Source organism: Salmo trutta, chromosome 20 (assembly GCF_901001165.1).
Source record: "Salmo trutta chromosome 20, fSalTru1.1, whole genome shotgun sequence".
In the NCBI taxonomy this organism is placed as follows: Eukaryota; Metazoa; Chordata; class Actinopteri; order Salmoniformes; family Salmonidae; genus Salmo; species Salmo trutta.
In genome coordinates this window covers 67245-83756 of record NC_042976.1, presented here as the reverse complement: position 1 = coordinate 83756, position 16512 = coordinate 67245, and the positions used below count along the sequence as shown (strand labels likewise).

Here is a 16512-nt window from a genome sequence, read left to right as displayed (position 1 = left end):
ACAGGTGTAGACATTACAGTGAAGCGCTTACTTACAGGCTGTAACCAATAGTGCAAAAGAGGTATTAGGTGAACAATAGGTAAGTAAAGAAATAAAACAACAGTAAAAACACAGGCTATATACAGTAGCGAGGCTACATACAGACACCGGTTAGTCAGGCTGTTTGAGGTAGTATGTACATGTAGATATGGTTAAAGTGACTATGCATATATGATGAACAGAGTAGCAGTAGCGTAAAAGAGGGGTTGGCGGCTGGTGGGTGGCGGGACACAATGCAGATAGCCTGGTTAGCCAATGTGCGGGAGCACTGGTTAGTCAGCCCAATTGAGGTAGTATGTACATGAATGTATAGTTAAAGTGACTATGCATATTTGATAAACAGAGAGTAACAGCAGTGTAAAAAGAGGGGGTGGGGGGCACACAATGCAAATAATCTGGGTAGCCATTTGATTACTTGTTCAGGAGTCTTATGTCTTGTGGGTAAAAATTGTTGAGAAGCCTTTTTGTCCTAGACTTGGCACTCCGGTACCACTTGCCATGCGTTAGTAGAGAGAACATGAACTCGCCATCACGGTTGACAACTCCCTTGTGTCCTCCTCCCAGAGTGCTAAGAACCTTGGCGTGACCCTGGACAACACCCTGTCGTTCTCCACTAACATCAAGGCGGTGACTCGATCCTGTAGGTTCATGCTCTACAACATTCGCAGAGTACGACCCTGCCTCACACAGGAAGCGGCGCAGGTCCTAATCCAGGCACTTGTCATCTCCCGTCTGGATTACTGCAACTCGCTGTTGGCTGGGCTCCCTGCCTGTGCTATTAAACCTCTACAACTCATCCAGAACGCCACAGCCCGTCTGGTGTTCAACCTTCCCAAGTTCTCTCACGTCACCCCGCTCCTCCGCTCTCTCCACTGGCTTCCAGTTGAAGCTCGCATCCGCTACAAGACCATGGTGCTTGCCTACGGAGCTGTGAGGGGAACGGCACCTCCGTACCTTCAGGCTCTGATCAGGCCCTACACCCAAACAAGGGCACTGCGTTCATCCACCTCTGGCCTGCTCGCCTCCCTACCTCTGAGGAAGCACAGTTCCCGCTCAGCCCAGTCAAAACTGTTCGCTGCTCTGGCACCCCAATGGTGGAACAAGCTCCCTCACGACGCCAGGACAGCGGAGTCAATCACCACCTTCCGGAGACACCTGAAACCCCACCTCTTTCAGGAATACCTAGGATAGGATAAAGTAATCCTTCTAACCCCCCCCCCCCAGTGGTTGTTCCACTGGATATCATAAGGTGAATGCACCAATTTGTAAGTCGCTCTGGATAAGAGCGTCTGCTAAATGACTTAAATGTAAAAATGTAAATGTAACAGTCTATGACTGGGGTGGCTGGGGTCTTTGACAATTTTTAGGGCCTTCCTCTGACACCGCCTGGTGTAGAGGTCCTGGATGGCAGGCAGCTTAGCCCCAGTGATGTACTGGGCCGTACGCACTACCCTCTGTAGTGCCTTGCTGTCAGAGGCTGAGCAAATGCCGTACCAGGCAGTGATGCAACCAGTCAGGATGCTCTCGATGTTGCAGCAGTAGAACCTTTTGAGGATCTCAGGACCCATGCCAAATCTATTTAGTTTCCTGAGGGGGAATAGGCTTTGTCGTGCCCTCTTCACGACTGTCTTGGTGTGTTTAAACCATTCTAGTTTGTTGTTGATGTAGACACCAAGGAACTTGAAGGTCTCAACCTGCTCCACTACAGCCCCGTTGTTGAGAATGGGGGCGTGCTCGGTCCTCCTTTTCCTGTAGTCCACAATCATCTCCTTAGTCTTGGTTACGTTGAGGGCTAGGTTGTTATTCTGGCACCACCTGGCCAGGTCTCTGACCTCCCTATTGGCTGTCTCGTCGTTGTCGGTGATCAGGCCTGCCACTGTTGTGTCGCCTGCAATCTTAATGATGCTGTTGGAGTTTTGCCTGGCCATGCAGTCGTGGGTGAACAGGGAGTACAGGAGGGGACTGAGCACGCACCCCTGGGGAGCTCCAGTGTTGAGGATCAGCGTGGCAGATGTGTTGCTACCTACCCTCACCACCTGGGGGCGGCCCATCAGAAAGTCCAGGATCCAGTTGCAGAGGGAGGTGTTTAGTCCCAGGATCCTTAGCTTAGTGATGAGCTTTGAGGGTAATATGGTGTTGAACGCTGAGCTGTAGTCAATTAATAGCTTTCTCACATAGGTGTTCCTTTTGTCCAGGTGGGAAAGGGTAGTGTGGAGTGCAATAGAGATTGCATCATCTGTGGGTCTGTTTGGGTGGTATGCAAATTGGAATGGGACTAGGCTTTCTGGGATAATGGTGTTGTGAGCCATTACCAACCTTTCAAAGCACTTCATGGCTGCGGATGTGAGTGCTACGGGTCTGTAGTCATTTAGGCAGGTTGCCTTTGTGTTCTTGGGCACAGGGACTATGGTGGTCTGCTTGAAATATGTTGGTATTACAGACTCAATCAGGGACATGTTGAAAATGTCAGTGAAGACACCTGCCAGTTGGTCAGCACATGCCCGGAGCACACATCCTAGTAATCCGTCTGGCCCTGCAGCCTTGTGTATGTTGACCTTTTAAAGGTCTTACTCACGTCGGCTACGGAGAGCGTGATCACACAGTCGTCCGGAACAGCTGATGCTCTCATGCATGCCTGTGTTGCTTTCCTCAAAGCGAGCATAGAAGTGATTTAGCTCGTCTGGCAGGCTCGTGTCACTGGGCAGCTCGTGGCTGTGCTTCCGTTTGTAGTCTGTAATAGGTGCTTCTACACCTGCATTATTTGCTGTTTGGGGTTTTAGGCTGGGTTTCTGTACAGCACTTTGAGATATCAGCTGATGTAAGAAGGGCTTTATAAATACATTTGATTTGATTTGATTAATAGTTTGCAAGCCCTGCCACATAAGACGAGCGTCGGAGCCGGTGTTTGACGGTTCGTTGCAGGGCATAGCAGGATTTCTTGTAAGCTTCCGGAGTCCCGCACCTTGAAAGCGGCAGCTCTACCCTTTAGCTCAGTGCGAATGTTGCCTGTAATCCATGGCTTCTGGTTGGGGTATGTACATACAGTCACTGTGGGGACGACGTCCTCGGTGCACTTATTGATAAAGCCAGTGACTGATGTGGTGTACTCCTCAATGCCATCGGAAGAATTCCGGAACATATTCCAGTCTGTGATCGCAAAACAGTCCTGTAGTTTAGCATCTGCTTCATCTGACCGCTTTTTTAATAGACCGAGTCACTGGTGCTTCCTGCTTTAATTTTTGCTTGTAAGCAGGAATCAGGAGGATAGAGTTGTGGTCGGATTTACCAAATGGAGGGCGAGGGAGAGCCATGTACGCGTCTCTGTGTGTGGAGTACAGTTGATCTAGAATTTTTTTCCCTCTGGTTGCACATTTAACATGTTGATTGAAATGTAGGTATTTAGGTAAGGATGCTCTCGAATGGCTAGATGTTCTTTACCATTCGGCCATCAGATTTTCCACCAATGCTCCTTATAGGACACATCACTGCACTCTATACTCCTCTGTAAACTGGCCATCTCTGTATACCTGCCGCAAGACCCACTGGTTGATGCATATTTAGAAAAACCCTCTTTGGCCTCACTCCCCCCTATCTGAGATATCTACTGCAGCCCTCATCCTCCACATACAACACCCGTTCTGCCAGTCACATTCTGTTAAAGCTCCCCAAAGCACACACATCTCTGGGTCGCACCTCTTTTCAGTTTGCTCCAGCTAGCGACTGGAACGAGCTGCAACAACACTCAAACTGGACAATTTTATCTCAATCTCTTCATTCAAAGACTCAATCACGGACACTCTTACTGACAGTTGTGGTTGCTTTGGGTGATGTATTCTTGTCTCTACCTTCTTACCCTCTGTGCAGTTGTCTGTGGTCAATGTTTGTACCATGTTTTGTGCTGCTACCATGTTATTATGTTGTGTTGCTACCATGCTGTGTTGTCATGTGTTGCTGCCTTGCTATATTGTTGTCTTAGGGCTCTCTTTTTATTAAATTTTATTTCACCTTTATTTAATAACCAGGTAGGCCAGTTGAGAACAAGTTCTCATTTACAACTGCGACCTGGCCAAGATAAAGCAAAGCAGTGCGACACAAACAACACAGAGTTACACATGGGATAAACAAACTTACAGTCAATAACACAATAGAAAAATCTATATAAAGTGAGTGCAAATGTAGTAAGATTTGGGACATAAGGCAATAAATAGGCAATAGTGGTGAAATAATTACAATTTAGCAATTAAACACTGGAGTGATAGATGTGCAGAAGATGAATGTGCAAGTAGAGATACTGAGGTGCAAAGTAGCAAAAGATAAATAACAATATGGGGATGAGGTAGTTGGGTGGGCTATTTACAAATGGGCTATGTACAGGTGCAGTGATCGGTAAGCTGCTCTGACAGCTGATGCTTAAAGTTAGTGAGGGAGATATAAGGCTTCAGTGATTTCAGTGAATTCGTTCTAGTCATTGGCAGCAGAGAACTGTAAGGAAAGGCGGCCAAAGGAGGAATTGGCTTTGGGGATGACCAGTGAAATATACCTGCTGGAGCGCGTGCTACAGGTGGGTGCTGCTAAGGCGGCGCTTTACCTAGCAAAGACTTATAGATGACCTGGAGCCAGTGGGTTTGGCGAAGAATATGAAGCGAGAACCAGCCAACGAGAGCATACAGGTCACAGTGGTGGGTAGTATATGGGGCTTTGGTGACAAAACAGATGGCACTGTGATAGACTACATCCAATTTGCTGAGTAGAGTTTTGGAGGCCATTTTGTAAATGACATCGCCGAAGTCAAGGATCGGTAGGATAGTCAGTTTTACGAGGGTATATTTGGCAGCATGAGTGAAGGATGCTTTGTTGCGAAATAGGATGCCGATTCTAGATTTAATTTTGGATTGGAGATGCTTAATGTGAGTCTGGAAGGAGAGTTTACAGTCTAACCAGACACCTAGGTATTTGTAGTTGTCCACATATTCTAAGTCAGAACCGTCCAGAGTAGTGATGCTGGACGGGTGGGCAGGTGCAGGCAGCGATCAGTTGAAGAGCATGCATTTAGTTTTACTAGCATTGAAGAGCAGTCGGAGGCCACGGAAGGAATATTGTATGGCATTGAAGCTCGTCTGGAGGTTTGTTAACACAATGTCCAAGGAAATTCCAGATGTATACAGAATGGTGTCGTCTGCGTAGAGGTGGACCAGAGAATCACCAGCAGCAAGAGCGACATCATTGATGTATACAGAGAAAAGAGTCGGCCCCGGGATTGAACCCTGTGGCACCCCCATAGAGACTGACAGAGGTCCGGACAACAGGCCTTCCGATTTGACACACTGAACTCAATCTGAGAAGTAATTTCTGTTTGAAAATGCTAGCCTTTGCTTTCCTAACTGCCTGTGTATATTGGTTCCTAGCTTCCCTGAAAAGTTGCATATCGCAGGGGCTATTCGATGCTAATGCAGTACGCCACAGAATTTTTTTGTGCTGGTCAAGGGCAGTCAAGTCTGGACTGAACTAAGGGCTATATCTGTTCTTAGTTAGACATGTTTTGAATGGGGCATGCTTATTTAAGATGGTGAGGAAAGCACTTTTAAAGAATAACCAGGCATCCTCTACTGACCGAATGAGGTCAATATCCTTCCAGGATACCCTGGCCAGGTCGATTAGAAAGGCCTGCTTGCTGAAGTGTTTTAGGGAGCGTTTGACAGTGATGAGGGGTGGTCGTTTGACCGCGGACCCATTACGGACGCAGGCAATGAGGTAGTGATCGCTGAGATCCTGGTTGAAGAAAGCAGAGGTGTATTTAGAGGGCAGGTTGGTCAGGATGATATCTATGAGGGTGTCCGTGTTTACGGATTTAGGGGTTCCTTGATCATTTGTGTGAGATTGAGGGCATCTTTCTTAGATTGTAGGATGACCGGTGTGTTAAGCATATCCCAGTTTAGGTCACCTAACAATACAAACTCTGAAGATAGATGGGGGGCAATCAATTCACATACGGTGTCCAGGACACAGCTGGGGGCTGAGGGGGGTCTATAACAAGCGACAACGGTGAGAGACTTGTTTCTGGAAAGGTGGGTTTTTAAAAGTAGAAGCTTGAATTGTTTGGGCACAGACCTGGACAGTATGACAGAACTCTGCAGGCCATATCTGCCTTAGATTGCAACACCACCCCTTTTGGCAGTTCTATCTTGTCTGAAGATGTTGTTGTTGGGGATGGAAATGTCAGGGTTTTTGGTGGCCTTCCTAAGCCAGGATTCAGACAAGGCTAGGACATCAGGGTTGGCAGAGTGTGCTAAAGCAGTGAATAAAACAAATTTAGGGAGTCGGCTTCTGATGTTAACATGCATGAAACCAAGACCTTTACGGTTACAGAAGTCAACAAATGATAGCGCCTGGGGAATAGGTGTAACGATCGTCGTGCAGGAAGGAAGAAGTGGACCAAGGCCCAGCTGGGAGCGAACACATGTTATTTATTACAGACTGAAATAACACGGTCAAAACAGAGCATAAACGTATCGTTACTGCTCCAACAAAAAGAGACAACAACCCACAAACATCGTGGGGGGAAAAGGAACTTAAATATGATTCCCCAATCAGAGGCAACTAGCGACAGCTGTCTCTGATTGGGAATCGACATAACCCAACATAGAAATACGCCCCAAAGCAAGGCTATACCAAAACAGAAAATAAACTATAGAAATGCCACACCCTGACCAAAATAGAAGAGTTCACCTGGTCAGGGCGTGACAGTACCCCCCCCTCCAACGGTGCGTACTCCCGGCGCACCAACCTAAAGTCTATTAGGGGGGGGACACGGGTGGGCGCCTCACCCTCGGTGGAGGCTCTGGCCCCGGGCGTGTTTCTTCCCCTGCCTCCACCCTAGCCCTACCCCTCTGGCCCGGACTGGACCACGGTGGAGCAGCATGCTCAGGCTCCGGAGCGGAGCCGCCGACCGGAACAGGACTGGTCACCGGTGGACCGGACACAGGCCGTGCCGGACTGTGGACACGCGCCGTGGGCCTGGTGCGGGGGACAGGGACGGGCCGGACAGGACCGGGGACACGCACCACCAACCTGGTGCGGGGAGCAGGGACGGGCCGGACTGGCCTGGGGACACGCACCACCAACCTGGTGCGGGGAGCAGGGATGGGCCGGACAGGACTGTGGACACGCACCACTAACCTGGTGCGGGGAGCAGGAATGGGCCGGACAGGACTGGGGACACGCACCACTAACCTGGTGCGGGGAGCAGGGACGGGCCGGACTGGACTGGGGCGCGCACCACTGGCTTGATGCGGGGAGCAGGGACGGGCCGGACTGGACTGGGGACACGCACCACTAACCTGGTGTGGGGAGCAGGAATGGGCCGGGCAGGACTGGGGACACGCACCACTAACCTGGTGCGGGGAGCAGGGATGGGCCGGACAGGACTGTGGACACGCACCACTAACCTGGTGCGGGGAGCAGGGACGGGCCGGACTGGACTGGGGACGCCTGGCAGCTCGGGACAGTCTGGGCAGTCTGGCCACTCCGGCAGTTCAGCGCAGTCTGGCCACTCCGGCAGTTCAGCGCAGTCTGGCCACTCCGGCAGTTCAGCGCAGTCTGGCCACTCCGGCAGTTCAGCGCAGTCTGGCCACTCCGGCAGTTCAGCGCAGTCTGACCACTCCGGCGACTGTTGACTGACGGGCAGCTCCGACGACTGTTGACTGGCGGGCAGCTCCGACGACTGTTGACTGGCGGGCAGCTCCGACGACTGTTGACTGGCGGGCAGCTCCGACGACTGTTGACTGGCGGGCAGCTCCGACGACTGTTGACTGGCGGGCAGCTCCTGCCCCGTCAAACAGCCCTTGTGCCCCCCCCCTAAAAAATGATTGGGGATGCCTCTCGGTCTCCCTAAACTCTTCCATCGCCCTGGAAATGCTCCTCCTTAACTCGGCCCATGTCCATCCTTCCCCTTCGTTCCTCTGCTGCTTGGTCCTGGTTTGGTGGGTTGTTCTGTAACGATCGTCGTGCAGGAAGGAAGAAGTGGACCAAGGCGCAGCTGGGAGCGAACACATGTTATTTATTACAGACTGAAATAACACGGTCAAAACAGAGCATAAACGTATCGTTACTGCTCCAACAAAAAGAGACAACAACCCACAAACATCGTGGGGGGAAAAGGAACTTAAATATGATTCCCCAATCAGAGGCAACTAGCGACAGCTGTCTCTGATTGGGAATCGACATAACCCAACATAGAAATACACCCCAAAGCAAGGCTATACCAAAACATAGAAAATAGACTATAAAAATGCCACACCCTGACCAAAATAGAAGAGTTCACCTGGTCAGGGCGTGACAATAGGAGTGGAACTGGGGGCTACAGGGCCTGGGTTAACCCCTACATCACCAGAGGAACAGAGGAGGAGCAGGGTAAGGGTACGGCTAAAGGCTATAAGAACTGGTCTTCTAGTGCATTCGGAACAGAGAGTAAAGGAGCAGGTTTCTGGGAGCAGAAGAATAGATTCAATGCATAATGCACAGACAAAGGAATGGTAGGATGTGAGTACAGTGGCGGTAAAATTAGGCGTTGAGTGACGATTAGAGAGGTTTCGTCTTTGGAGGCACCAGTTAAGCCAGGTGAGGTCTGCATGTGCGTGGGGTGGGACAAAAGAGCTATCTAACATTTTACATTTACATTTTAGTCATTTAGCAGACGCTCTTATCCAGAGCGACTTACAGTAGCTCTGGATAAGAGCGACTTAACTGAATGCATGCATTTCATAAAAATGATTTTTCCCGTACTGGTTCCCCGTGGGAATCGAACCCACAACCCTGGCGTTGCAAACACCATGCTCTACCAACTGAGCCACACGGCATGTTGAGCAGGACTGAGGGCTCTACAGTGAAATAAAACAATAAGGACAAGCCAAGACAGCAGTAGACAAGGCATATTGACATTAGAGAGAGGCATAAAGCAATCAAAGGTGTTGATCAGGAGAGCTAAGAAAACAACGGGTAAATGGCGATGAATGGGCAGAGCGGGTCAGTTAGGTGCATACAGGACCTGAGTTCGAGGCTGGGGGCCGACAGGTAAACAAAATGAGGTACCGTGTTATTGAGATAGTCCAGGGGGCATCAGTTGTGTAGCTGAGTGATTATAGGGTCAAAAGAGCAGCAATAGGTGAGTCAGGGTGCTGTTCGGTGGTCACTACTACGCTGGGCGAGCAGGGGACACGGCGTTCAGAAAGCTAGCGGGCCGGGGCTAGTAGATGGTTCTGCGGCGACATCGTAACAGATTAGCCTGTTGAGAACACATCGGCCGATCACGTCGGCAGTCCAGTCGTGATGGATCGGTGGGGCTCCGTGTCTACAACACTACACTCTTTATGTAGTGTTGTCTCTCTTTTCGTGATGTGTGTTTTGTCATATATATATATATATATATATATATAAATAATCCCAGCCCCCAGCCCCGCAAGAGGCCTTTTGGTGGGCCATCATTGTAAATAAGAATTTGTTCTTAACTGACTTGCCTAGTTAAATAAAGCTTCAATAAAAATAAAATTAAAGTCTCAGGTTTTCTGCTGGAATTAAAATTTAGTTAGCTGATAGGTCAAATATATTTTCAGGCTTCCTACTGCTGAGTTTACACCTTCACTATTGCAAGGAAACATTTTGTCCAGGAAGTTGTCTAGGAGGGATTGTATTTGTTCTTGGCCTATAGTTTTTTGGTTTCTGCACCTTCCATCTATATCATTTCTTAACAGTTTGTTTGGCTTCGATGCCTCATGGTTGATTATAGCTCCGTTCAAGTAGATTGGGATTTTGCTCCCCTTCCCCCTCTCTCTCTCCTCCCCTTCCCCCTCTCTCTCTCCCCCTTCCCCCCTCTCTCTCTCCCCTTCCCCCTCTCTCTCCCCTTCCCCCTCTCTCTCCCCTTCCCCTCTCTCTCTCCCCCTTCCCCCCTCTCTCTCTCCCCTTCCCCCTCTCTCTCTCCCGATTCCCCCCTCTCTCTCTCCCCTTCCCCCTCTCTCTCCCCTTCCCCCTCTCTCTCTCCTCCCCCTTCCCCCCTCTCTCTCTCCCCTTCCCCCTCTCTCTCTCCCGATTCCCCCCTCTCTCTCTCCCCTTCCCCATCTCTCTCCCCTTCCCCCTCTCTCGCCCCTTCCCCCTCTCTCTTTCCCCTTCCCCCTCTCTCTCTCCCCTTCCCCCCTCTCTCTCTCCCCTTCCCCCCCTCTCTCTCTCTCCCCTTCCCCCTCTCTCCCCTTCCCCCTGTCTCTCTCTCTCTCCCCTTCCCCCTGTCTCTCTCTCTCCCCTTCCCCCTCTCGCTCTCTCCCCTTCCCCCCCTCTCTCCCCTTCCCCCCTCTCTCTCCCCTTCCCCCTCCCCTTCCCCCTCTCTCTCTCTCCCCTTCCCCCCCTCTCTCTCTCCCCTTCACCCCTCTCTCTCTCTCCCCTTCCCCCCTCTATCTCTCTCTCTCCCCTTCCCCCTCTCTCTCTCCCCTTCCCCCCTCTCTCTCTCCCCTTCCCCCTCTCACACTCTCCCCTTCCCCCTCTCTCTCTCCCCTTCCCCCCTCTCTCTCTCCCCTTCCCCCTCTCACACTCTCCCCTTCCCCCTCTCTCTCTCTCCCCTTCCCCCCCTCTCTCTCTCCCCTTCCCCCTCTCACACTCTCCCCTTCCCCTTCTCTCTCTCCCCTTCCCCCGTCTCGCTCTTCCCTTCCCCCTCTGTCTCTCCCCTTCCCCCCCTCTCTCCCCTTCCCCCTCTCTCTCTACCCTTCCCCTTCTCTCTCTCCCCTTCCCCCCTCTCTCTCCCTTCCCTTCCCCATCTCTCTCTCCCCTTCCCCCCCTCCCCTTCCCCCCTCTCTCTTCCCTCCCCCCTCTCTCCTCTTCCCCATCTCTCTCTCCCTCCTCTTCCCCATCTCTCTCCCCTTCCCCCTCTCTCGCCCCTTCCCCCTCTCTCTCTCCCCTTCCCCCCCTCTCTCCCCTTCCCCCCTCTCTCTCTCCCCCTTTTCCCCCCTCTCTATTCCCTCCCCCCTCTCTCCTCTTCCCCATCTCTCTCCCTCCTCTTCCCCATCTCTCTCCCCTTCCCCCTCTCTCTCTCTCTCCTCATCTCTCTCTCCCCTTCCCCCCTCTCTCTCCCCTTCCCCCCTCTCTCTCCCCTTCCCCCCTCTCTCTCCCCTTCCCCCCTCTCTCTCCCCTTCCCCCCCTCTCCTCCCCATCCCCCTCTCTCTCTCCCCTTCCCCCTCTCTCTCTCCCCTTCCTCCCTCTCTCTCTCCCCTTCCCCCCTCTCTCTCCTCTTCCCCATCTCTCTCTCTCCCCTTCCCCTCTACAAACCATGTTCCTTAACCTCTAACCTGGTTTCAGTAGAATGTTGTGACTTGTCATCTGATGTGGTAATGGAGTGCTGATGGCCCAGTGCCAGTCTGATGTTGGGTTTAGAAGGTTGTTTATTAGGCCTAACCGCTCCTCTGCTCCCCTGTAGGAAAGGTTAAGTGTTAAAGCTGCTGCTGAAGGGGAAGCTGGCCATGTCACGGGTTCCTACCCCTCCTCCACCAGGGGACATGTCTACTGGACCTGTGGCAGAGAGCTGGTGTTACACACAGGTAGGTGTGTGTCTGTCCACTGTCTCTCCATCATCAACATCTAGTGCCTAAAGAAAGTATTCACACCCACTAGAATTATAAAGTGGAATTATGTTTTTAAACATTTTTACAAGTTAATTAAAAATTAAAAGCTGAGTCAATAAGTATTCAACCCCTTTGAAGCCTAAATAAGTTCAGGAGTGAAAATGTACTTAACAAGTCACATAATAAGTTGCATGGACTCATTCCATGTTCAATAATAGTGTTTACCTTGATTTTTTTAAATGACTACCTCATCTCTGTACCCCACACATACAATGTATCTGTAAGGTCCCTCAGTCGAGCAGTGAATTTCAAATACAGATTCAACCACAAAGACCAGGGATGTTTTCCAATGCCTCGCAAAGAAGGGCACCTATTGGTAGATGGGTAAAAAAAAAAAATCTGACATTGAATATCCCTTTGAGTGTGGTCTTATTAATTAATGAATTGTCCGCACCCCGTGGAAATCTAATTAGTGTCCACGCCTCACAAGACTCGTCTGAAGGTAGGCTGTTCTGATATCACATTTACATAGGTATTCAGACCTTTTACTCGGTACTTTGTTGAAAAAGTCAAGGGGTCTAAATACTTTCCAAATGCACTGTATCTCTCAGATATAAGACAGATATTAAAATAAACTTCCTTCATTTATTGAACTTTTTCCATGTATGAATTAGTTAATCAATGCGCTTCTATGGGCTAATAGCAGTAATGCTAGACTCTTAATAGGATAGGCGTCCCGCTAGCTGTGAATTTGGAGTGCGCGCAATTCAAATAAATATTTGTAATATTAAACATTCATGAACATACAAGTGTCTTATATCATTTAAAAGCTTAACTTCTTGTTCATCTAACTGCTTTGTCAGATTTCAAAAAGGCTTTACGGCGAAAGCATACCATGCGATTGTCTGAGGACGGCGCCCCACATCAACATATTTTTCAACCAGCACAGGCTTCACAAAATCACAAATAGCGATGAAATAAATCACTTACCTTTGAAGATCTTCCTCTGTTTGCAATCCCAAGGGTCCCAGCTACACAATTAATGGTTGTTTTGTTTGATAAAGTCCTTCTTTATATCCCAAAAAGTCTGTTTAGTTGGCGCCATTGATTTCAGTAATCCACTTGTTCAGCATGCAGACAAAGGAATCCAAAAATCTACGGTAAACTTCGTCCAAACAAGTCAATCGACATTTCTAATTAATCCTCAGGTACTCCAAAATGTAAATAAACTATAATATTTCATACGGAAAGTAGTATTTTCAATAGGAAAGGAAAATAATGAAGAGCGCACCCTCATTCACGCACGCTGAAAGACTACTTTTCTTATGGAGTTACCTTCAGAAAAACTCAAATTACTTGTTAGTTTTTCAAGAAGCAAGCCTGAAACCTTGTATAAAGACTGTTGACATCTAGTGGAAGCCATAGCTACTGCAATTGGGAGACGGAAATATATATGAGCAATACCTTTGGATTGAAAGAGCCTGGGAGCTCCCCCCCCCCAAATAATGTTGTTTGGATTTTCTTCTGAGTTTTGCCTGCCATATCAATTCTGTTATACTCACAGACATTATTTTAAAATTTTTAGAAACTTCAAAGTGTTTTCTATCCAATGCTACCAATTATATGCATATCCTAGCTTCTGGGCCTGAGTAACAGGCAGTTTACTTTGGGCACGTCAGACAGGCGGAAATTCAGGAAACTAGACCCTATCCCAGAGAGGTTTTTAAGGATTAAAACAGTTACAGAGTCCAATGGCTGTGATAGGAGAAAACTGAGGGAGGATCAACAACATTGGAGTTACTCAACAATACTAACCTAATTTACAGTGTAAAAGAGGAAACCTGTACAGAATGCAAATATTCCAAAACATGCATCCTGTTTGCAATAAGGCACTAAAGTAATACTGCAAAAAATGTGGCAAAGCAAATTACATTTTTGTCCTGAATACAAAGTGTTATGTTTGGGGAAAATCCAATACAACACATTAATGAGTACCACTCTCCATATTTTCAAGCATAGTGGTGGCTGCATTCTGTTATGGGTATGTTTGTAATCGTTAAGTACTGGGGAGTTTTTGAGGATAAAGTGAAATGAAATGGAATGGAGCTAAGCACAGACAAAATCCTAGAGGAAACCCTGGTTCAGTTTGCTTTCCCACCAGACACTGGAAAATGAATTGACCTTTCAGCAGGATAATAACCTAAAACACAAGGCCAAATCTATGCTGAGTTGCATACCAAGAAGACAGTGAATGTTCCTGAGTGGCATAGTTACAGTTTTTAATTAAATTGGCTTGAAAATCTATGGCAAGACTTGCAAATGGCTGTCTAGCAATGATCAACAATCAACTTGACAGACCTTGAATAATTTCAAAAAGAATAATGTGCAAATGTTGTACAATCCAAGTGTGAAAAGCTCTTAGAGACTTACCCAGAAAGACTCACAGCTGTGATCACTGCCAAAGGTGTTTCTAACATGTATGACTCAGGGGTGTCAATACTTGTGTAAATTAATTTCTGTATTTCATTTAAAATGAATTAGCAAAAATGTCTAAAAACATTGTTTTCACTTTGTCATTATTTGTATTTTATTTTATGTAACCTTTATCTAACTAGGCAAGTCAGTTAAGAACAAATTGTCATTTACAATGACGGCCTACTAGAAGGCAAAAGGCCTCCTGCGGGGACGGGGGCTGGGATTAAAAATAAATAAAATATAAATATAGGACAAAATGCACATCACGGCAAGAGACAACACAACACCACATAAAGAGAGACCTAAGACGACAACAACAACATGGTAGCAACACAACATGACAACAACATGGCAGCAGCACAACATGGTAGCAGGACAAAACAGCGTACAAACATTATTGGGCCCAGACAACAGCACAAAGGGCAAGAAGGTAGAGACAACAATATATCCCGCGAAGCAGCCACAAGTGTCAGTAAGAGTTTCCATGATTGAGTCTTTGAATGAAAAGATTGAGATAAATGGGGTATTGTGTGTAGAATTGTAGGGCAAAAAATATATTATATACGTTTTGACTTCAGGCTGTAACACAGGTGTGAATACTTTCTGCAGTCGCTGTATGCTCTCAGACATGACAGAAATCTGTGAAGATTAGTTCACTAGCTCCGATCACCAAACATTTCTGGTTTGTCCTCATATTGTCCTCATATTTTTTTCAATTTCTATATTGGATGTTTTGATTTTAGTATTAGGTATTTTATTAGGATCCTCATTAGCTGTAGCAAAAGCAGCAGCTACTCTTCCTGGGGTTCACACAAAGCACAAAACATGACATAATACAGAACATTAATAGACAAGAAAAGCTCAAGGACAGAATTACATTTTTTTGTTTTATGTTTAAAGGCACACACAGCCTACATATCAATACATAGACACGAACTATCTAGGTCAAATAGGGGAGAGGTGTCATGCTGTGAGTTCTTGCTTTATCTGTTTTTTGAAACCAGGTTTGCAGTTTTTTTTAGCAATATGAGATGGAATGGAGTTCTGTGCAATAAGGGCTCTATGTAATACTGTACGCTTTCTTGAATGTGTTCTGGATTTGTGGACTATGAAAAGACCCCTGGTGGTATGTCTGGTGGGGTACGTGTACGTCAGAGCTGTGTGTAAGTTGACTATGCAAACAATTTGGGATTTTCATCACATTCATGTTTCTTATAAAATGAAGAAGTTATGCAGTCAGTCTCTCCTCAACTCTTAGCCAAGAGAGACTGGCATGCATAGTATTTATATCAGCACTCTGATTCCAATGAAGAGCAAGACGTTCCACTCTGTTCTGGGCCAGCTGCAGCTTAATTAGGTCTTTCCTTGCAGCACTCGACCACACAACTGGACAATAATCAAGATAAGACAAAACTAGAGCCTGCAGGACTTGCTTTTTGGAGTCTGGTGTCAAAAAAGCAAAGCATCTCTTTATTACAGACAGACAGATAGATTACTCCCCATCGTTACAACCATTGAATCAGTCTAAGGTAACGCCAAGTAATTTAGTCTCAACTTGTTCAACAGCCACACCATTCATTACCAGATTCAGCTGAGGTCTAGAACTTAGGGAATGATTTGTACCAAATACAATGCTCTTAGTTTTAGAGATGTTCAGGACCAGTTTATTACTGGCCACCCATTTCAAAACTGACTGCAACTCTTTAAGGGTTTCAGTGACTTCATTAGCTGTGGTTGCTGATGCGTATATGGAATCATCAGCATAAATGGACACACATACTTTGTTTAATGCCAGTGAGTAGAGGGCCTAGTGAGCTGCCCTGCGGTACACCACACTTTACATGTTTGACATTAGAGAAGCTTTCATTAAAGAAAACCCTTTGAGTTCTATCTGATAGATAGCTCTGAATCCACTATATGGCAGAGGTTGAAAAGCCATAACATATCCCAAAAAAATTCCAACAGTTTTCTAAGAGCTCACAGCAAGCTGATTGGTCGGCTGTTAGAACCAGTAAAGGCAGCTTTACCACTCTCTTAGCGGAATGACTTTGGCTTCCCTCCAGGCCTGAGGACAAAGACTTTCCTCTCGTCTCAGATTAAAGATATGACAGATAGGAGTGGCTATAGAGTCAGCTACCATCCTCAGTAGCTTTCCATCTAAGTTGTCAATGCCAGGAGGTTTGTCATTATTGATCGATAAGAATCATTTGTACACCTCTCCCACGCTAACTTTACAAAATTCAAACTTGCAATGCTTTTCTTTCATTATTAGTTCTTTTTAATGCATGAATAGGATGCCTCAGTTCCTTGTTGGCATTTCCTATCTAAGTTTGCCCACTTTGCCAATGAAGTAACCATTAAAATAATTGGCAACATCAAATGGTTTTGTGATGAATAAGCC

The 16512-nt window shown here is 47.4% G+C and overlaps 1 protein-coding gene across 2 annotated transcripts in view; it reads left to right on the top strand.

Annotated features, from left to right (window-relative positions):
- The window catches only part of LOC115155374 (speckle-type POZ protein-like A), a 96863-nt gene that overhangs the window by 31835 nt on the left and 48516 nt on the right, over positions 1-16512 (top strand). For both annotated transcript variants that reach the window (XM_029701934.1, XM_029701933.1), the window contains exon 2: positions 11492-11612. In XM_029701934.1, the coding sequence (XP_029557794.1) occupies positions 11535-11612 (78 nt within the window). In that variant the 5' untranslated portion in view covers positions 11492-11534. The remainder of the gene's footprint in view (positions 1-11491; positions 11613-16512) is intronic.